The sequence below is a fragment of the Drosophila novamexicana genome, unplaced genomic scaffold, assembly GCF_003285875.2.
Source record: "Drosophila novamexicana strain 15010-1031.04,08,12 unplaced genomic scaffold, DnovRS2.1 tig00000877-arrow-arrow-pilon, whole genome shotgun sequence".
Taxonomy (NCBI): domain Eukaryota; kingdom Metazoa; phylum Arthropoda; class Insecta; order Diptera; family Drosophilidae; genus Drosophila; species Drosophila novamexicana.
The window spans coordinates 2,224,493-2,245,582 of NW_020824831.1; the positions used below are offsets into that span (position 1 = coordinate 2,224,493).

The 21,090-nt window shown below is 36.6% G+C and overlaps 6 protein-coding genes across 9 annotated transcripts; 2 read left to right on the top strand and 4 right to left on the bottom strand.

The window, feature by feature from the left end:
* Window positions 1-978: 978 nt before the first annotated feature.
* On the bottom strand, window positions 979-3,713 carry LOC115764872 (guanine nucleotide-binding protein-like 3 homolog). Its single transcript, XM_030708151.1, has 5 exons — window positions 3,615-3,713; window positions 2,670-3,555; window positions 1,720-1,982; window positions 1,263-1,661; window positions 979-1,204 (listed from the first exon to the last, which is right to left on the bottom strand). The coding sequence occupies exons 1-5, from the start codon at window positions 3,634-3,636 to the stop codon at window positions 1,029-1,031; spliced, it is 1,746 nt and encodes a 581-aa protein (XP_030564011.1). The 5' UTR covers window positions 3,637-3,713; the 3' UTR covers window positions 979-1,028.
* A 64-nt stretch (window positions 3,714-3,777) lies between these two features.
* On the top strand, window positions 3,778-4,767 carry LOC115764873 (28S ribosomal protein S11, mitochondrial). The gene is made up of 5 exons (XM_030708152.1): window positions 3,778-4,052; window positions 4,117-4,247; window positions 4,313-4,413; window positions 4,473-4,538; window positions 4,608-4,767. Exons 1-5 carry the CDS (start codon window positions 3,847-3,849, stop codon window positions 4,713-4,715), a joined length of 612 nt encoding a protein of 203 aa, XP_030564012.1. The 5' UTR covers window positions 3,778-3,846; the 3' UTR covers window positions 4,716-4,767.
* Window positions 4,768-5,641: 874 nt separating this feature from the next.
* On the bottom strand, window positions 5,642-12,477 carry LOC115764871 (kelch-like ECH-associated protein 1). Of its 2 annotated transcripts, none has more exons than XM_030708149.1 (6): window positions 12,453-12,477; window positions 8,971-9,287; window positions 8,642-8,899; window positions 7,894-8,576; window positions 7,633-7,838; window positions 5,642-6,965 (listed from the first exon to the last, which is right to left on the bottom strand). In XM_030708149.1, exons 2-6 carry the CDS (start codon window positions 9,277-9,279, stop codon window positions 6,175-6,177), a joined length of 2,247 nt encoding a protein of 748 aa, XP_030564009.1. In that variant the 5' UTR covers window positions 9,280-9,287; window positions 12,453-12,477; the 3' UTR covers window positions 5,642-6,174. The 2 variants fall into 2 exon arrangements, with proteins under 2 accessions (XP_030564009.1, XP_030564010.1); XM_030708150.1 differs by lacking the exon at window positions 12,453-12,477 and adding an exon at window positions 10,420-10,434.
* A 338-nt stretch (window positions 12,478-12,815) lies between these two features.
* On the top strand, window positions 12,816-13,570 carry LOC115764994 (lysophospholipase-like protein 1). The gene has a single exon (XM_030708332.1). It carries the CDS (start codon window positions 12,860-12,862, stop codon window positions 13,556-13,558), a length of 699 nt encoding a protein of 232 aa, XP_030564192.1. The 5' UTR covers window positions 12,816-12,859; the 3' UTR covers window positions 13,559-13,570.
* A 36-nt stretch (window positions 13,571-13,606) lies between these two features.
* Window positions 13,607-14,566, bottom strand: LOC115764993 (probable histone-lysine N-methyltransferase set-23). 3 transcript variants are annotated; one of them, XM_030708330.1, is made up of 3 exons: window positions 14,104-14,566; window positions 13,843-13,944; window positions 13,607-13,779 (listed from the first exon to the last, which is right to left on the bottom strand). In XM_030708330.1, exons 1-3 carry the CDS (start codon window positions 14,525-14,527, stop codon window positions 13,631-13,633), a joined length of 675 nt encoding a protein of 224 aa, XP_030564190.1. In that variant the 5' UTR covers window positions 14,528-14,566; the 3' UTR covers window positions 13,607-13,630. The 3 variants fall into 3 exon arrangements, with proteins under 3 accessions (XP_030564190.1, XP_030564191.1, XP_030564189.1); XM_030708331.1 differs by having other exon boundaries at window positions 14,377-14,565; XM_030708329.1 differs by having other exon boundaries at window positions 13,843-14,565.
* Window positions 14,567-15,870: 1,304 nt separating this feature from the next.
* LOC115764918 (protein midgut expression 1) lies at window positions 15,871-18,768 on the bottom strand. Its single transcript, XM_030708222.1, has 3 exons — window positions 18,695-18,768; window positions 16,166-16,366; window positions 15,871-16,099 (listed from the first exon to the last, which is right to left on the bottom strand). The coding sequence occupies exons 1-2, from the start codon at window positions 18,727-18,729 to the stop codon at window positions 16,174-16,176; spliced, it is 228 nt and encodes a 75-aa protein (XP_030564082.1). The 5' UTR covers window positions 18,730-18,768; the 3' UTR covers window positions 15,871-16,099; window positions 16,166-16,173.
* Window positions 18,769-21,090: the final 2,322 nt, after the last annotated feature.

Sequence of the window (21,090 nt, forward strand, 5' to 3'; positions counted from 1 at the left end):
GTTTCTAGCCGCAACAAGTACTTATACCATAAACCACGTTAAGACGGGGTTTCGGAAAATTACAGCCGCAAGTGAGGAAAAAACGCGCAAAACGTTTATATGAAACTTCGTTGTTTACCATCCGATCGGCCACAAACAATTGTTTAAACATTTTTGTCAAAATTAATCTGATGGAAAATCCCTCCATATCCAAGGATCTATATAAAAATTCATTTGAGGCGAATTTCACATTTTTCGTAAAATCAAAGCTTCTTCGTGGGAAAGTGCGTTTCAAAGTTTTTTTTTGTGAATTTTAAGTTTTATCCGATTTGCATCAAACTTATTTTCCAAGCTCTACATAAGAATATAATGAACACGCGTTGAAGCGATTTGGATAATTCCACTTACAACAGTGGTAAATTGGCGGAAAACGTTTGTATGAAACAAACATATGCAAATACTAATTTAAGTAACAAAATTAGTTTTTTCGGCATCCAAACCCACTGCAGGGAATAACTACACATCCGTAATTTTCAAAATATCAAGCTGCATAATAGCATTTTGTTGTATGGCGTTAATCATCTTAGTGTTTATGTTGTCTTTGGTTAAACGTAGTAAGCAGTAGCTTCCAAAGGTTTTCTACAACGCTGACGTTAGGCTGCCTAGAAAGTAATGGATATTCGGCAGTATGTTCCAGATATTTTTCGCCATTATTAAAACTACTCTTGCATCAAGCATTAAATGTATGTTTAAGTACATTTATGACAGCACTCACTACCCAAGTGATACAATTTTAAAGTCATTGTAAGACTGATTTAATCGGTAATCACACTGTGAAAAAAATATCCTACTTTAACTTTAATTTCTTAATTGCAGTTGGGTCAGCTTTGTATCATGATGGAATATTGAATTGAAAAATAACACAGTGGATCAAAAAGGGTTTCAATGCATTTGTATAAAAAGTGCTAATAACGAAATCGAAATGTTGATTTGATCAAATTCAGTAAATATAAATTTTTTATTGTTGTAAACACGTTTTTATAGTTTAATCATTCAAAAACATAATCCTGGTCGAAGTCGCATTTATCAGCATTAGTTGATGACGAACCTAAACTAAAGCTGTCCAAAACGTCGGTTATTTTCGAAATTTTCTTCTCGTTCCGAACATTTTGCTTTTTCTTCTTTTTCTGGAGCTCCTTAATGTTTTTGTTAAGGGATTGATTCTCTGGAAAAAATATTATTTATTATATAGATGACAAGTAAAATAGTGTTTAAAGATATACCCTCTAGAAGCAACACAGGATCTGGTTTATCCTTCTTATTGTCGTCCAATTTTCTCTTGCGACCCTTTAACTGCGTTTCACTTTCTGTTATTTCTGCGGCAGCAATCTGCGTTTCTTCAGGCGTCGACCTCAACTCAAGTGGACCTGTCGACGTTATCTCCATAACATCATCCGATTTCTCAGGACATTGGTTCAGTAAGTCAGTCTCCATAGACTCAAAGTTATGTACGTCAAATTCTCGCGCCTCTGAATGTACAATCGAAGCACTTATATGTACATTTGTATTATCGATTATTTCAGGCGGTTGAGTACAGTATTTGATTTTTCCGGTGTTCCAGTCGTTCAGCACACTACGCGCAGCGGACACAACATCTGGAACGCCCTTTTTTAAAAATTTTCCTGAAAATCAGAACGACATATAATAAATAATGACAATTAACTAAATAAATTGACTGACCCATTCTGGCTGCCTTCTTTGCGAAGAATTCTTCAAAGGTGTCATAGCTGGTAATATCGTACATTTTACAGAAATAATCTTTGCTGGCCCTTTTCAAAACGCTCTCTGCTATGCTAAAAGGATCCTTAACGTCGCCTACACGCTGAGCGTTCTTTAACACGGCGTGCGCGTTTTCGTTTCCCTCGCTGGCAATACTGGTAAAAACAATGCCAGGACAATCAATAAGCTTGATCTTTGAATCAAGCTCAACTTCTTGCATAGCCCTGAAAATAAATAGAAAGTTAGTAACAACTTAATCGGCAATTATGTTTGATATTAACAGTTAGTTAATCATATGTAGTCAATAATTTATCAGCATTTGTCGTTGTTTAGCTGTGAAGATACTTCGTGTAAAAAATGCACTCAATATTTCATGAAATAAACAGAGAGTTTAAAGTTAATCTTTGCATTTGTAGTTGGGGGAGTCATTGATTCTATTTATGTCCAGGCTGCAAACTTACTTTGGACCACACCCTTTCGAATCTAGAATTCCATATTGTTTATCATGAGCCAAACTAAACCAAACCAATTGTTTCAAAATTAAAATTTTTTTAAATTACCCAGCCCCAATGCATAACTTGAGCCCAACATATTCAATAGATTTTGGGTAAGGATTACATTTTTACGTAACTTTTAGGTAATGCAAATTCTATGTATATGGTCTGCAATATATTCAATAAAACGTTTAATTATAAATTGGAAATGTTATTTTGCTGCTACTGAAAATATAGAACCGCAGTTAAACCCCCAGGAGTTTCGTTTTTTTCCTGAATACGAAGTGAAAAGAGAATTTGTATATGGAAGAGAAATAGATAAATAGATTTCTAATTTCAGTGCATAAAATACAGGGCCTATATAAAAATCTTATAGAGAGTATTTTTCTAAGTAATTGCATATTAATCAAAACTTACTTAGTCACTCCAGGAGTGCTTCCAACCATGCATGAACGTCCTCGAGTTAGCGAGTTTATAATAGAGCTCTTGCCCACATTGGGTATGCCAACAACTCCAACGCGTATTGATGTTTTGATGCCCTTATTGCGACAGTAGTTGGCCAGCATAGACATGAGCAACTCAGCTCCAATGCACACCGAACCCTGCATTGCTTTTTCGCTCTTCATGTCGCGTAGTTTCCTTCGTCCCAACTTTGACGCCTGATCTTGCGTGGAGGCTTTAAACGCTGTAACGGGCATGCTGCGCCGAAAGAATTTAATCCAATTGTTAAGATTTTCCCTTGGAACAAGGTCGGCTTTATTCAGAATGAGTACCAGCCGCTTGTTACCAGGCGCAGCGCGCACTGCTCGCTCTACTTCATTGCAACGCGTGCCCAACGGATCCCGTGCATCGACCACTTCCAGAACAACGTCTGCATTCTCAATTACCTTACGAAATTCTTTAAAGTACTGCTTCAGAGATTGTTCCTTGGTGGTGGCGTTCTTGTATTTCTTCTCACTGGAATCAGCAGCATTATTTTCATGCATTATGCCGTGCACAGTGCTCCGCATGTCGGCATTTTCAACCATCGACTCCAGCGACTTGAATTTGTTCTGGTCGCGTTCTGCTTTATAGATTTCCCGGCGGGTTTGCCGCTCATGCTCCTGGCGTTTCTTTGCTTCCTCCACCTCTTTAAGTATGTCATCTTTAAACGGGCATATGTTTGGTATCTGTATCAGTTTTTGCTTTTTACTGCCTTTCTTAGGATTCTTTTTGGCCTCGCGACGTTCCTTTCGGTTGTGTTCGCGTACTTTTTTGTCAATTTTGTGCTTGAGCTTGCCAGTTAAACGCTTTGATTTTTTTGCTAAAAGTGTATTATATTAATATTTTTCTAGTTTTCAACAAACCAAGTGGGACACTAACTCTTTAATCGTTTAAGAGCCATTTTTTAATAATTTCCAGCCTTACTATTGCATCTAAGCACGTGTAAATAAATGTGCTTCTTCTATGCACGCATTCAGTGACCATTCACAAAATCCACAATTACAAAATGTATTAACCAACACTGTAAACTATTTATTAGCGCTGCCAGATAGTTCAGTGTCGTGATGTAATTATACAAAATACCATTGTTGATAATTTATATTCCTTAAATATGTTTATGAAAACCACGGTTTTGGCTGGAATACATTTTTTAAAGAAATGTACAGCAAATGCAGTATCACCAAGAAGCTCGTATATACACACTAGTGCATTTTTAAGAAAATCGGAGGACCGCAAAGAAATGTTGGCCTCCATGCCGGCAAAAGACGAAGGCACCATTGGCGAAAAGTCTGTTGATATTGACACGCTTCTTAACCGGTAAGTGCAGGCACAATAATTGACCTAATTCAATGTAATAAATAATATCTATTTATATCAACAGAAGGGCGAAGTCCTTTCCTGACGCTGGCACCGCCACGCAGCTTTTCAACGGTATTCCCTTTAACGAATTGCCCATCTGTAACATACGCGTGTCGCCTAACAACACAATCATTTCAGTAACGGACTACAAAGGCTAGTTTTGGGATTAATTTCGGCAAAGGCTTAAAAGAGTAATAATTATTATTTATTTGTTCTAGGTGTGCCAAGACTTATTCGATCTTGCGGAGTCGAAGGTTTCAAAAATACCAGAAAAGGGACAAACATAGCAGCACAAGCAACAGCTGTTAGCATAAGCGGGGTAAGATGCAATTTTTTAGCGGTTTCTAATTGTGTGATAATATTTATGCACAACTTCAGAAAGCGGTTGAACTTGGCTGGAAGACAATTAGAGTGAAAGTTCGTGGACTTGGCCCAGGCAGAATGGTAAAATTAGATTACGCTTATAACATACAATTATGTTTATAACATATGTTTAAATGTTTATTGTTACAGTCTGCCATCAAAGGCTTGCAAATGGGCGGCTTAAATATTGTTTCTATTACTGATAACACACCTGTATCCTGGAATCCGCCGCGCCCTAGAAAACAACGTAGTCTTTAATTGAATAGAACCACTATTGAAAATAGACAATATAAACAATATAAAAATAAAATGATTGCTAGCTTGGTCTATTTTATATAATACCCTGAACTCATACAAATTGAGTAGACAGTCTTCACTGTTTTGTGCAAATGTACATAGAGTAAATGAAAGCATTTCCAGCCCACTTATGAAATGAAATTTTGATCGTATGTGCTTCTAAATCAGTTTGTTTGCAATCATTGAAAATTTTCCTTTTTCAGACATCGATATCGAAATCATGTTTTACGAGAACATTTGTTACGTCTTAAGAGCTAGCTTCTCGTTTAGTTTTTAAAATCAAGTATATTGTTTCCCATTCCGCAAATAAGTACATTTTCATTGGAACCAATTTTAGCATAAAAGAACAAGTTGACGGGCACATCTGCAGGTAGTAATTTAGAACTATACTGACTCGATCGAATTCTTCACTTCAGTGCCACGAGCGCCACGGTCGGCGGCGGTAACCTAATCCGTTGCCCTTACCGCAAGAGCAAGAGCAGCGTTATCACTTATGCTGAGTCGGCTTGCCGGCTGTAATTTTGTAGCTTATGCCACAGCTAGTTTGTGGTTTTAGTGTTAGTTCTGTACGAGTACCTTAAGTCTACACTCGACCTATCACTAACATGGGTCCGGAGTTTATCGTAAAAAATAATATTTCATTGCTGAGCCACAAGGCCAGTGTTCTATGCAAGTAAAGTGGAACATCGGCTCACGCTACGATATGCTTTTTTTCTTTCATTTTTATTTAATTATGTAAATTTTTTTTTATACCCGAACTCATTAAAAATGGTCAAAAGGGGTATAATGTTTGTGCAAATGTATGTAAATGGCAGAAGGAATCATCCCCGACCCCATTAAGTATATGTATTCTTAATCAGCATCAACAGCCGAGTCGGTATAGCCATATCCGTCTGTCTGTCCGTACGTCCATCCGCATGTATGAATGCAAGGATATCAGAACCTGTAAGAGTTAGACCTAATTTTCTTCAGAAACTACTGTCGAATGCCTAAATAATGTTTATCTAATATAATAATCTATTTTGTTTATGAATAATATTAAAATTGTAGGTGTTATCTATAATATGCTTACCAACTATAGTGGTACAATTTTCAAATGCAAAAGTACGTACATTCCGTTTATATTTATCCTACTTAATTTAAGCGTTGATATAATGACGTGCAACTAGAGTGTACTAAGACAACTTAAGGCTATGAAAGGCTTTATATTACATTGCATATCCTCGAAAGCATACACACAATCACCTTAGAAACGTTTTTAAATAACATTTTTTGAACTATAAATTGTCGTATGTATGTACAAATGGTTGGCTGGAATGGTTATTGATATGGAATAGAAAGTAAACGTAAATGGAGGATTATTGGATTTACAAAATGGAACTTTTTGGATTCAAAGTACGTTTGGCGGTTCAAATAATTGTCATGATGCTGTTGTGAACTTTTTATATCGCCATTCGAAACTCTTAAGTATTATGTTTTGCATGGCTATACACATAGGGATTAATATGCAACGTCGTCGGGAATTGATTTGATTACTAGGCACGTCGTGTGCTATAGGCATAGAGAACAATGAATGGCAACTGTTAAGATCCTGGTCCGCAAGGATTTTATCAAATCGTCTTATATCTTGCCATCGCCTTGACTTTTTTATATTTTGTTTAGCAGCATATTTAATGCTGCGTAATGTCGTCATAGGATCGTCTATTGCTTTAATGTCCGACTCGCAGTTGTGACAGCCTCTTGCACCATAAGACGCATGAAACTGCATATTGGATGTAATGCCGCAAAAGTCTGAGCTTCTGCCTCCACAAGGATTTTGAGGCGATTCGGTATGCTTTTCATCATTGCTGTCATCCCTCCTTGGCATCACACTTTCTTCGTAGTCCATGAAACTAGTGGCACAGGAAGGCTGATATATAACCGCGGAAGCGTGGCCAGATCGACCAGAGTTTAATGGTGTACCCTGTTCCCATGTGTTTGTGCGTGGATCATAGACTTCAACGATAGAAAGAAAATTGTTGCCGTCAAACCCTCCAATAGCGTACAGCTTGCCATCAAGTGTTGTAAGCGAAAGAGCACTCCGTGCAATTTGTATTGGCGCTACCATATCCCAGGTCTCGTTCTCAGTATCGTATCGTTCTACAGTAGCAAGTTGCCGTGTGCCATCAAAGCCCCCCACGACGTATATGAAGTGATTAATGGCTGCGACACCTAAAATTAAAACATATGGTATTGCATTACAAACTGAAATAATTTAAGAACAAGAAGCTCTAGTCGGGAGCTCCCGACTTATAATAATAACAATAATAATAATTATTATTATAATAATAATAACAATAATAATAATAATTACTATAATAATATTAATAATAATAAAAATAAATATAGTTGGCATTTTCCTAGGTCACGCATCGCGAGTTTCCCTGCCCCACTCGTCCCGCGTAGGCAAAGTAATAATAAAACATACATATATCTCATAGAAGAGATTAGCCGACGTTAACGAATTTACCATACTCGCGCCCAGAACCAAGTGGCATGTCTACTGAGATCTTATCATATCGGACGTTCCTAATACATTTAACGGCCCTGTTGCGGCCCAATCAACAAAGTTAGTAAACAGGTCGCGTCGCTCATATTTATTATCGTTTATATAAATTCTTTTGCCTCAATTAAACCAAAGATACAACTACTTCTTCATACTTGCAGGGCGAATTTTTCAAATCCCCGTCTTAGTACTCACTTTCGACCCTTAACGAACTTTTAGTACAAAAATGAGCTACATATGTAGCAAAAATGGATTTGGCTGGACAATGATCAGAGTACAGTCAGCCAGTCAGGACAAACTCTTTGATATATGTAAATAAGGTAAAGATTTTACCTGCTCCGCTACGGCCAGTATTGAGGGACGGCAAATAGCTCCATTCATTGTTTTCCGGATGATAACACTCTACACTGGCCAAACGCTCGTTGCCATCAAAGCCACCAATGGCGTACAGAAGACGATTAACAACTACAACACCAACGCCCAATCGTTTTGAATGCATTGGCTGGACGAGCGTCCAGCGATCTTGGTCTGGGTCATAGCTACATATAAAACGGATTAATTGTAAACTCATTATGTATGTTGTAGAGTACCTACTACTCCACTGTATTGTGGTATTCCATTCCTGCTGATCCACCCACAGCGTACATTAACTCGTCCATGACTGCTACGCCGACACGATGACGCGGTACGGACATTGGCGAACAGGGCCGCCACGTTTCGCTTATAGCACTATATCGATCTACCCAGTCGGAATCGTATGAAGAGCCAATGTTGTTATTGCGGCCGCCCACTGCATAGAACTTTCCTTTGAGAAATGCAGCGCCCAGACCGGAACGTGGAATGCGCAGATTTGGTAAAGTAGTCCAAGTCTTGTCATCGACATTATATGCCTCCAGTATGTCCAATGAATGTCGGAAAAAACCGCCAGCGACGAATATCATACGCGTTGTATTTGGCGTGCGCTCTTTGACGCCTGGGCATTTGTGCAATGTTAAGTCTTTAAAGATCTTGGCTAGATATTCGCGGCAAGCAGGAACCTTCCTCAGTACATCACAGTTTTTCATTTGCTCCTTAAGAAAGTTGGGCGTAAGAAACTGGCAGCGAACAGCGCCAAGAATGTGTTCCATCTTGCAATGCCGATTGTCCTCATCGTACTTCACCCATTTCAGAACGGCATTGTATACCTCCCGTTCTTCCTGTACGTTCAGCTCGTCCCGCCTGATAAGTGCTATCAGTTGATATGCAGACAACTGTAAAAACTCTTCCTCCTGGCACACCTACGATACGATCAAAGCACGGAGGCTAATAAAGGTAAGAACAACATTCAACATTCTCAACATACTTGCATAAAGTGACGTTCAATAAAGTAGTTTGCTTTCTTCTGTAGCTCACTGCAACTATGCTGCTCGGCAAAATTAGCAATGCCTATAGCGTTAGTTGGATCTAACTGGCGCTCCAGGAAAGCACAGCAGGCATCAATAACATTTTGCACTTGGAACATTGTCGCTGCAGGCAAAAGCTGGCAGACAGTTACTTCTGTGACACGTATCTGTCCAGTGTACATAAAGTAAAGAATCCGGGCCATTGCCGTGGGACACACCTACCAAAATGAGTTATGCTGTTCATATATTATAGCAACAATTTGGATCTATAAAGCTAGACTTTACTTACCCCCTGAAGTTGCACGCGCGACATCTCAGACTCCTTCAGTCCGCCAGTAAACATGGCCTTGAAGTACGGTGATGCAGCAGAAAGAACCACCTTGTGGGCAGGAAAGAGCTCCTTCTTCACTTCAAGCACAACGTCTGTTAGCATGCCGTGTGAACGCATCATGAACATCATTTTAAGTGCTTCCTTGGCGTAGTTCGACATGCAGAAAGTCATGTCATCATCTGTTGCATCGTGGTCATCTATGGCACGCGCAGTATCGAAACGCCCGCATGGCGTGGAGAGGGAACAGCTGTCTGAATTTTCGTTCATCTCTAAGTCTATATGAAAATACATATATTAAAAAAAAAAAAAACATTTTAATTCTGCATGTTAGAATAAAATGGGTGAAATTTGAATAACCTTCCATTGATTTCATTAAATATACAATAACTCTCTTTTCTGCAGGCTTGACTGCATCTTAGTAAACCTCGTTAATGGGATATTTCAAATCAAACAGACAGCGCAGACCTAAGAAATGTCTGCTCGAGAGTGGCCGACTATGGAATATTCTCATACCCAATGTTAAATAAATATATTCAGGTAATACTATTGGGAAATAAATAAAAGTTCACCAGTTAAGATGACGGGTAGTCCATTTCATTCACTTCTGGCTAGCAAATCGAGAAAACGCTGGCCTGTAGCCAAATTTTTCAAATTATAAAATTCGATTCACTCGACTAAAATGTTTTTTCTTCGTTGCTTTGTGAACTTGATTATTTATAGGAGTTGCGCCGTCTTGTCGATTTATAAAATTAGGCGATAAGGCTCGCCAACACTGAAAGGTGTGTCCAAAGTCCAATCACTATACGAATAAACAAGTAAGAGTGGTCTAATCGGGAGTTACCGACTAGGAGATTCCTTGATTTCGGCGCCGAACCGCCGTCAAAATATTCTTCCTTCTACAGACATACAATGACATGTGACACCACTTGCTGAGCAGTCTATGCTATAGCTGCGATGCTTTTTCCATTAGCGCCAATTTATGATCGTCACAAATATTGTATTATATGATTCTAAAGAAATACCAAGTTTCTTTATAGATGTTTTTTTTTGGGTTCGGGGAGAGTTATCCAAAAAGTGAAATATTCTGGATCTGCGTATCTTAAGAGAACCGGGGGATATGTTCAAAAACAGGATTTCAACCCGGTTCTGGTCGAGATCATGGAACTGCGAGCCTAGTTTTTTTATAAATATTGGTTTTCCTCAATGAACTAATGCGGCATTTACTCTCATATAAACTGCGCAGCAAGAGGCGTGCGTGTATGTGTGTGCAAATTAATGGATTTTTGTTGTTGTGTGTACATGTGTATTGAAATAAGCGGGAATGTTTGCTCCGACAGCCGGCGCGTGGTCAGGGTATCTCCTAGTCGGACTCTTTCGACAATAGCACTCCTACTTGTTATTACATACCGTACTTCTAAATGGGATAAGAACATTCTCCTGTATTGTGGGTTGCCTTTTTCCGCGCCTTTTTCAAATGGAATCTTTGAACGTACAAACTATAAAGATCAGCTCACTGAGCTTGTACCTTCAACATGGACTGATTGTGCGTACGCCGGATTTCAACTGAACCAATTTGCTTTGTCATTGCCTCACTAAAAATCCACACAAAACAGGTAGCGTTAGCGTCGAATCGTCGCTATGAAATAAGTGGTCTAGACGGGAATGCCCAACTACGGTATACCCTGTGTCTGTATCTGCCTCCAGACTGCTTTGGCCCACACAAGAGCACTTACTTGCTATAGAAATACCTTTTTATTAAATGTTCAATCGTTAAATTGTCAGGGGTATAATAGAATTCAAATTTTATTATTCTCAAATATATATCTCAAAATGCACATTTTAAATAATAAAATAGTGGAGGAAACTATCTAAAGTGAAATATTTGTATGTGTGCATACTAAGCGAGATCTGGAGTTTCTTTGCACAACTTTTCATCATATGCTTAAAGAAACGGATACCAAATTCACAATTTTATGTCCTTGCTTTTACAGTTATCGATGCGTTTCTACACACGGACATGGCTAAATCGAATAGAATATGTGCATTATATACTTTTTGTGTTCGGAATCTCTTTGCTTAATTTGCATTTTTTAAACATTGGTATTACTTTAATTTACTTCTTTTTTTTAACAATTTTCAGTAGGTATAGGGTATAAAAAGGTGTCATGTGGTGTAGTAAAAAAGTGCAGTGTCATGCTATAAATACGAAAACTCAGCGCCTAACTGAAATAGCAAATAAGGGTGACTGTATTTTTTGCTTACATGCCCGTCCACCTGTGCCTTCTATTACTTCCGAGACTTTAAGAACTAGGTGCTTTATGTAATGACTGAATGTAGTCTTCTGACCTAGGCTAGGATGCCTCCTATGTCTATGTCTAGTTCAAATTAAGATAGTTATAGCGGATCTAAGTCTCCAAGGTGTTATCAGATAAGTCAAAGAAAATGGATGGAAATTGTTCTACTGATATTTAAAGTTATCACTTAAGTCAGATAAATAATGTGAACAATTTAGCATCCTAGCTACCTTACGGTGCTTTGATCACCAATCATCAATCAGTCAGTTGCCACAAACATTTTAAAATATATGTAAGTCTGAATATACATAGATAACGTTCATAAATTTCGTTACGTGCATAAATATACTTGTATATGTTTTTATATGCATGCATACATGTGCGTACACAATTGGAAATGTGTGGGTAAAGTGACGTGCTTTTTGAATGACTCTGCATAAAAACGTGCCTATCTTGAGCGCAAGGAGTTCCCTTCACGGTTTTTTTGTTTTATCAAGTTTGCGATAATCACAAAGGCAAAGCGTAAGTGAGAGAGAGAAGGAGAAATATTGTCAAATCATGATGAGAAGGCACAATTGCACACATGTTCATATGCACACATACATGTATAGTATCTTCAAATACGTACATGAGTATGTGCATATAAACAAATGCTCGATATATAGAAGTATTCGGCAGTAGTAAGAGCGAAAGAACTTTTGATTTATTATTATAAAGGCATGTTGATATGTAAATGCACATGTTTATGTACATTATACATTCAATTGTTTGCATGTTCAACCAACAACTTGTTGATTTTCGGGATGGAACTGCCGTGTTATAATAAAGTACGCGTAGTTGCATATACATACGAATGTCAGCGAATATTTATCAAGATTTGAACATTTTGTGTATGTAACTTATTATATGCTTTGAAAAGAAAATATTATTATTGAGTGTATACACAAATGGTAAGACAATAGTGTGTGTACCAACAGCTGATAAGTTAAGCAGCGCGATGTATGTAGGTATTTTTTCAATCTTAGTTTTTAGAGTGTCAATGGATGAAGACCACTTTCATTTATAGCAATTAGTTTGAATAAAATCTAGCACAAACATGCATATCATTTTTGTATTTATTTGCAGTTCATTCATTAATAATACTACCGTTTGTTATTATTATTTCGTAGCACTCACAACTGCAAACGGGAACAACTATCAACTAAAGCGCTCGCAGTGTTGCCATAAATTTTAAAATACCATTATGGGTATTCCAATAAAACATTTGTAATTTTTTGTATTTGCCATTAATCTAATATGCAATGAACTCTAAGCTTATGCTTAAGTTAGCCAGTATTATGAGAACATATACAATTTATAGTGTGGTCTTATTAAGTTAATTTTAAGTGCAAATTGTTATCGACATCAATGGCAGAGAAGATGGTATTTTCAGTATATTTATGTCGACAAAGAGCATGCTCGTATTTTGTACTCTTGGTCATACTGATTTTTTGTGACCGCTTTGCAGCTTACGTGACATTGCTTATCTATCGCAACAAAATAAAATATCTAAAATGTCAACATCGACGATACGAAAATACAGTGCGTCTGTTATTTTTTTTCACGGCTCTGGTGATACTGGACAAAATTTACTAGAATGGGTCCGTTTTCTACTAGGCCGAGATTTTAACCTAGCGCATGTAAAAATTATATATCCCACTGCTCCAATGCAAAAGTACACTCCGTTAAATGGACAGCTTTCCAATGTGTGGTTCGATCGACGATCAGTAAATATTGCAGCGCTGGAAAGTAAGAAGAGCATGTCCCAATGTTATGATATTGTACACCAACTCATCCAGAATGAAATAGACCACGGCATCCCGTTGAATCGCATAATTGTCGGTGGCTTTTCAATGGGTGGCGCTTTGGCCTTGCATACATGTTACCACCTAAATACGGGTGTAGCTGGTGTATTTGCACACTCGTCGTTCCTTAATCGTAAATCTGTGGTCTATGAATCCCTGGAAAATCAAAATGCTCCAAAAAGCACGCTTCCTGAACTTCTTATGTTCCACGGAGAGCGCGATACACTAGTTCCACTTGAATGGGGGCTAGAGACATTTGAATCATTACAAAAACTGGGCATAGTAGGCACATTCACCCCCTTAAAAAACACATTGCACGAGCTAAAGAAACGCTCGCTGCTCGATTTGGAGGAATGGATATTGAAAAAGTTGCCGCCTTTAAGTATAGACATTTCTAATAAACTTTAAATGACTCACAAACTATTTGCGTTTATTAAAAATGAGCAGTTTTTAAACCAAGTTTGTATTCATACTTATTTTCTAAATGCGAGTATTTGGAATAACACCGATGCAATAAGGAGCACCACACAGACATGGCTTTCCATTAGACATTCCTTCGCGATGCTCTTCCCCCGCATAGTGGAAGCATAATTCCTCATTGGCATAAATATCGTGTTTTGCAAAGATTCCTACAAGCATTTCATACAAAAATAAGCATGTTTTACTTTTTATAGTCCAAGCTAATCGCTTACCAACTTTTGGTATGGGACAGTTTGTTCGCACGGGTAAGATCTCACAGTTTGGCTGACAACTGTGGTTTAGATAACGACCGATATTTCCACGCTGAGCTGGATCTACAATAGTTAGTAACAATTGCTTTTGCACTAGATAATGACTTTGAGGTGATACATGCTCATTAAGACATAATATGTAGTTCACAAGGCAATTTTTGTCAATGTGTTCCAGTCGCCGCTGAGCCTCTGAAAGAGTTAACAGCTCGCCTGCATACTCACAGATAAAAGCCCCACAAGGAATATCAGCGGTAGTGCGCAAACCTTTTGACTTATACAATGGCGATTCAAACACTTCTAGATTTTTGCGTGGTCCATACTGCACTCGTCTGTTTGTGCATAGGGTAATCGGGCATTCACATAGGTCATTGCATTCGATAATAGATGGAAATTGTTTATCTGCACTTGATAATAAAACTAATTCGCCTTTCGCGCGAGTGTATTTAATGCCGTCCCCGTGACAGCACAAAACAATGTTACTACAGTTATCCGTACATGTACATGATAATGTCAGCTGAGAATTGTAATCATCCTTCAGGCGACTGTATTCTGGGCTTCCATCATCAGGCATGAGTACATTTTCCAAAATATATTCTACATTCCCATTGTGGTCGTAATCATCATCAATTTCAACGTGTGCTGGCATCGAACTTTAAAGCTATTTGTCTCATCAATATGTTATTAGCATGCAATACTAGAGATTCGAGATATTGACTTAACATCGATGCATCGCATTTAATCGATGTTTTGCGTACGATTCATCGAATCTATTCGATTTTTGCTTAAATCAAATTTTAGCTGTGTTGTTTTGATTGTTGCATTTTCAGTCTCGTGGGACGACAGTTATGCTATGCACACTAAATATAGTTCCGCACAAAAGTGCTTAAGATTAGGTGATCTAACATCTTGTGTCAACGCTAAAAAATTGTAAGTATTCGATTTAAGCGATATATACATCGATATAAAAAGACGAGCTCTATCGATGTTAAAATTGAAAAGCTAAAAATTGATACTACAAGTTCAAACTTAACTTACTTTTGAGCGGTTGAACTGAGTGGACCCTTAGAGTTGAAAGTTGACGATGTGAATTGTAGATATACAGAAAGTAAGAAGACTGCGGACTTAACCAATGTAAAATATTTAGAGTTTAAATTTATAATAATAAGGGTGCAATGGTTGCGCTAGCTTTTGTACCGGTTGCAGTCGCAAAGGTATCAACGCAGCAAAATACCGACGGAGGACGTCATTACAGATTTCCAACTAACAGCCATTACGCTTTTTGACGTCATCGATACCTCTTCGCTTCAGATGGCCAGTAAAGACAGCTGCGCAACTAATTCGCCAACTAGTACCTGTGGGACCTGATGCAGATTGGGGGATATGAATGAGGGAGTCCACCTGGACAGGCTCACCTGGCGCAAGCAAATACAAGCCAAGACGCATTTAAAATGTTGGGCAAGTAACCTCCACCGACGCTCGCTCTCTCAAGATTGACTTTCCTGATTATCCTGTATAACTCTGAGCTAGAACTAACTTGTGGTTTTCAGCTATGTGGTAATGTAAGCAAGAGCAAGATACTCATTAAAAAATGGTATACTGGGCTTGCACAAATCTAGGTAATAAGTACGAGAACACATGCCGACGCCATAACGTATATACATATATTCTTAGTGAACATCAATAGCCGAGTCTGGTCTGAACGCCAAATTCTGAGGTTGTTAGAGCTGGAGAAATTTGATACATAGGTCTTCCTTGTGCCCATGCTTTATAATTTATACAAATCAAAGTTTTTTTTATTTCCATATAATCCATAAAGATCGATATAAAAATGCTGTGTTTTTTGGTATGTAGGGTCTCTCTTAGTATACACAGATTTAGAATGTTTCAATGTTTATAAGAGTCATTTGTGGAGAACTAACCTGGGTATTTGCATACATTTGGTTAATAATAATATATTCTTTTTATTTGTATAGTTATGAATTGAAATAAATACATTTTTGGAGATTCAAAGGATCATTTTATAAAATATATAAGCACATATATAAATATTTATCAAACCCTATGTTATGTTTGTACGGAACGCTTAAAATGCAAAACTTGCCCAGCTATTTCAATGTTTTGTTTGAACAGCATTTGTAGGTCAGCATGGTAGTTAATTTGAATGGAAACACATCCGGTAAAGGCTAGTTTAATCAAGGCTTCTTTCAAGTTATCGGCCCTGAAACGTAAAAGAGTATTTAAATGTGTTTATTTATATATAGAAACAATAATTGTTTTTAGCTACCTGTTGTATTATTGATTTAAGCCACTTTTCAATTTATCGATAGTATTTTTAAATCTATCGTGAATATCATTTTTAATTTTGCTGACATCGTCCTCTTGCTCGTGGTAGTAAAAAAAGTAGACTAGTAAGCCGACAATAACAAACACAACAAAGAACGCACTGATTATAGATACGAGCATGCTAAGTGCGCAACTGAAGCAGCTGAAAATAAACAGTTTTGGAGTTAGACTAGCTAAATATATATATATAAATAAATAAATGTGTACATGTATGAAAGTTTTTGTTTACAATCCGAACAGCCTCAGACCACTCTTTCAAAGAACTTTCTACTCCAAGAAAAGATATTTGAGACATGTCTAAACTTTTTGCAACATGCAGGCCTTTTCGATGTTTTAGGTTTCGTCCAATCGCCTTTAAACTGATTTTCTAAGATCTAAATTGTTTTTTTTTTTTGAGTTTCAATAATCTCATCACGAAATATAAATATATAAATTTTAAAGGAAAATTAAAAGTGCGAGCTTAAACTTAAAAACGTAATTCATCATTTTAGATAATAGTTCAATGGTGTTATGATAAGAAAGGAGAATAGTAAAGCATGGTATTGATGAGTTTTGTAAAGATATCCATAAAACAAAACTTCGATTTTTGACGAGCATCGTAAGGCTCGTGGTTACTGAGTGAGAAAAGCATAAAAAATGTTTGTTTTTATTTCCATCGAACTGTCCTCACTTCTCGCCCAACTGACCGAGGAGCTCAGTTGTATAACGTAAGTCGTACAAGTCGGGAAGGATTAAGTTATATGCTAATGTGGTTTGATCCGGCCGCCCCGACATATTTACTACTAGAAAAAAAAAAAAAAAACAAGGACTAACAAGAGACCTTCATTAAGAATATGTATATTTTATGGTGCTCCTTGGTATATGGGCGACTATGATATATAAAGACTTAATCATGAACGCCTAATCGGGCTGGATCTTCCACATATTGTCATAAATTAAGTTAAAAGAACAAACTATAATTTAATATGTATATTAGTTGAACTCATTGGAGCTCAAACATTCCTGTTAAGTTTTATAATGTTTTAGTTGCTAAGCAACTTGTTTATTGTCCTAAGACAGATTACAAATACAGCCCAAATTAATAAGAAAAAAATAGGTTATGGAGTCGAAGATGTCAACTTATATGCGTTATTCGTTTCGTGATAATATTACAATATTCTCTGCAAGGGTAAAGTAATGAAAATATATGAAAAGGCAATTTAGGTTAAGCCCCTAAGTTAATTTCCAACCCTTGTTGTCACGAGTTATTTAGTTTCTGCGTGCTTATGCAAAAATGTCAAGTTTCCGCCCAGCTGTCGGCTAACTGAAAGATATCCTTGATGAGCTCTATAGTGGGGGTAGCACAAGTAGTAAAACATCGTTATACTGTCGCGCCTGAGTGGAGCCGGGACTTGCTGGAGCCGGGCAAATACGCATTTCAAATAGAGATACACAACAAAATTACAGGCAAACATGCGTTCATGTATGTATGTATATAAGTTAGCTGTAGAAAATAAGGGTGACATGAGTATGAGCATAGTATGATGATGAGTATAGTTTAAATATATACAGTTTATAATTACTTGCCTACATATATAATATTATATTGGCATGGACCGCATTCAGAATGTATGCCTTATGCTTTTCAATTTGAAAACATTTCCATGTGTGTACATAGCTATACATTTCTATGCTCATTCACTGTACATACAGCAAGTATATTATGTAAAATATTAGCAGTTATTAGAGACAGACTTTACAGTATGGACGCTTACAAAGAATTATAATATAAAGAAACTAAACAACGAGGATCCGGTTCCGATCTCCAGACTAGTACTATTTATATTATCATTACATACATATTTAAAGGTTGATATTTTTTAGCAGAATAATAAAAACAAGTTCTCCTGCCCATAGCGCCCGCCCGGAAAATATTGTGTACGCTAAACTGTTATAACAAATAATAGAGCTTCCTTCTATATATATACATATATTGCTGTTTTCTCGCACACTATGGGCAATTCATTCTTGAAGGACTTCGTGGCTTATTGTCCGATCTTTTTGACATTTTCTGGGATTAAATATGACGTCTAACATTAGTTTCCGCACGGCAAGGCATATCTAAATGACTTTAAAAGCGTAAAGCTGCTGCACCTCTCAAATACTGGAGATGCTCACTAGCGGTACATTCTTAGGTGTACTTATGCATATATATATGTATATATGTACATACATAAGCACAAACATAAACATAAAAATTAACATATTACACGCACATGTACACAAATCTCTATCTACATATGCGTGTACTTTTTATATGTAAATATATACTTACGCATGTGCACATGTATATATATGTACTCTTACACTTATAAATATATTTACTTTTAAGTACGCAAAGTATTCGTTTATGTACGTACATATATGTAGAAACGTGTATACAAAGGCAATGCCAAGAGCAAAAACTTGCTGTTTATTCATTTAAACTTACCAGCATGCGACGTTTCCGGCCAGACATTTACACATTTTGAGTTTGTTATTTAACGTTTGCTGTAATATAATTAAATTATTAAATTGCTGGTATTATTTTGAGAGAAACATTTCAACTGTATCGCTGAGTTTGTGCACTGACTTATGTAGCTACACACAACTTACCACGCCTGAAGTTGTGGAGAAACTGAAAACGAAAACTGTCTGGCAGCTACTCGTCGGCAAACTGCGTTCTGTGAGAGGCAGAGTATACAAACATACATTCACACACATACATACAATATAGAGAGAGAAATGGTACGGTTTACTGATCTAAAGCATAGTAAAATAATATAAGGTGGTATTATGCGATAGCAGTTTTCAGTTGCTCAGAATGAAAGTGAGAGAGCAAAATTAATTATTTGCTTTGCTCTAATATTTGTTTTGCTTGTGTGAGTTCAAAAACATAAGAAAGAATGAACAGTACTTTTAATAAGGAAACAAATAATAAATGGAAAGTTGCGTCATTTAGCGGTTTGTATATTTTAATTTTAAAAAAGTTATATAATATGTAAGGTCAAGTAAAATTGCAATTGTAAGATTGTAATAAATGGAGTTAATTTTACGTCGCTTTAAGTCAACAAAAAAGTACATATGTATGTATGTATGTACATATGTAGATAACATACAGAATGCCGGCACTGCAGCGGTTGTTAATTGACTGCTCTGTGGTGAATATGGCTGCAGCAATACAATTTTCAACCGATTACGCTCAAAATGTACGCGCATATTTAAAAATACATTTTTTAAAGAATCACAATTACATTCACAAAATGTTTTTCATTCCCGTCCCCGACCCCATAAGGTACATATTTTCTTGGTCAGTATTTTCCAGCTTCGTTTTTTTAGAAACATCACATCATCCCATTCGGCGCTTTAGATTGCTTATATGTCCTCCAACGCGTTTGGAAACAGGTGGATTGGGTCATTAAACAAGTCATGTTCTTCGGTTTCAACAGAAGGATATCTTCGGGGTCGATGTCGATGTTTGTTTCATAGCTGTCCTCGGTTTTTACATTATCTGCGACAACGATTCTACTAAAATCGTCAACGAATGAATTTATCGATCCTTTTATAAAGAACTATATCATATTTTCTATACTACATTTTCCATAGTTGCGGCTGTAAATTGTCGGTTTTAAGATTGTTCGACAATACTAGCGGCCTATGGTCAGTTTTTATCATGAAAGTCCTTCCATGTACATAAAGCTCATTTTCTGTGGTACTGTAGTTTAGATTAGATTAGCTATTATATTATTATTACATCGCTTGTAAACTGTAATTTTATCTTATTTTTTGCATCCTTATAATCTTCATAATATTTTTTGATATCTTTATACTCTGTACCTATGAAAAATGGCTAAAAAGAGTATAATGTTTTTGTAAAAATGTATGTAACAGTATATATATTCTTGATCAGTATCAACAGCCGAGTTTGTTTCCGATAGTCGATAACTTACTTCATTTCCAAGCAATCGATAATAAGCGATATCAAAATACTACTTTTTGAGCAAATTGGATAAATAAGAAGAGCTAGAGTCACCATAAGTGATATGTTTACTCTAGAATAATATATCAAGTATCTTTAATTTTATACCTATCGCCACCTCCCCTCTACTACCTTAAAGTTGTAAATCAAGTTGATAACCCAACTTGTATTGCCCACCAATTTAAGCTACAATTTTAATGCAATTTACTTTTTGAGAATACCCAAATATTATTAAGATCGGTAAAGAAACACGCAAAAGTTATGTGTTTTGACTGTCTACGTGTTTGTGGCAGCTAGCGCAAATTGCAAAAATTTCTGTATACATATACAAACGCACTCATGCGCATCTGCTTCGAATTCTATCAACAGCATTCCAATTGCGATTGTATTGTTTTCTGTGTTGATATTTTAATTCGTTTTTTATTTTTCAATAGAACTCAATTATTGTGTGTGGAAGTTAAGTAGAGGCGGTGGCGAGTTCCGAGTTCGAATCCCTCAAAGGCAACTTTTTTTTATATTTATCTTTATTACTACCAACGAGCGCGTAGCGCGAGCTGCTTTGAATCCCTACCAAAGGTTATATTTGTTAGGCTATATTGCTAACCAATAAATAACCACATATAGTACAAAAATAGGAACAAAATAAGATAATAAAATTTTAGAGTTAAGTTGACAAAGATAAACCGCCTAAATAATACTATTAACATTTTAAATTTAATTATTAGCAAAAAACTCTTGACATTACATTGTGGTCTTTATGCATAAGACAACTAATAAAAAAGTTGTCGCTCGGTGTAATTAATGTATTTAGATGTTATTCGTAGAGTAAAACAAATTGCAAATTCCTCACGTCCGACCTTATGAATAAA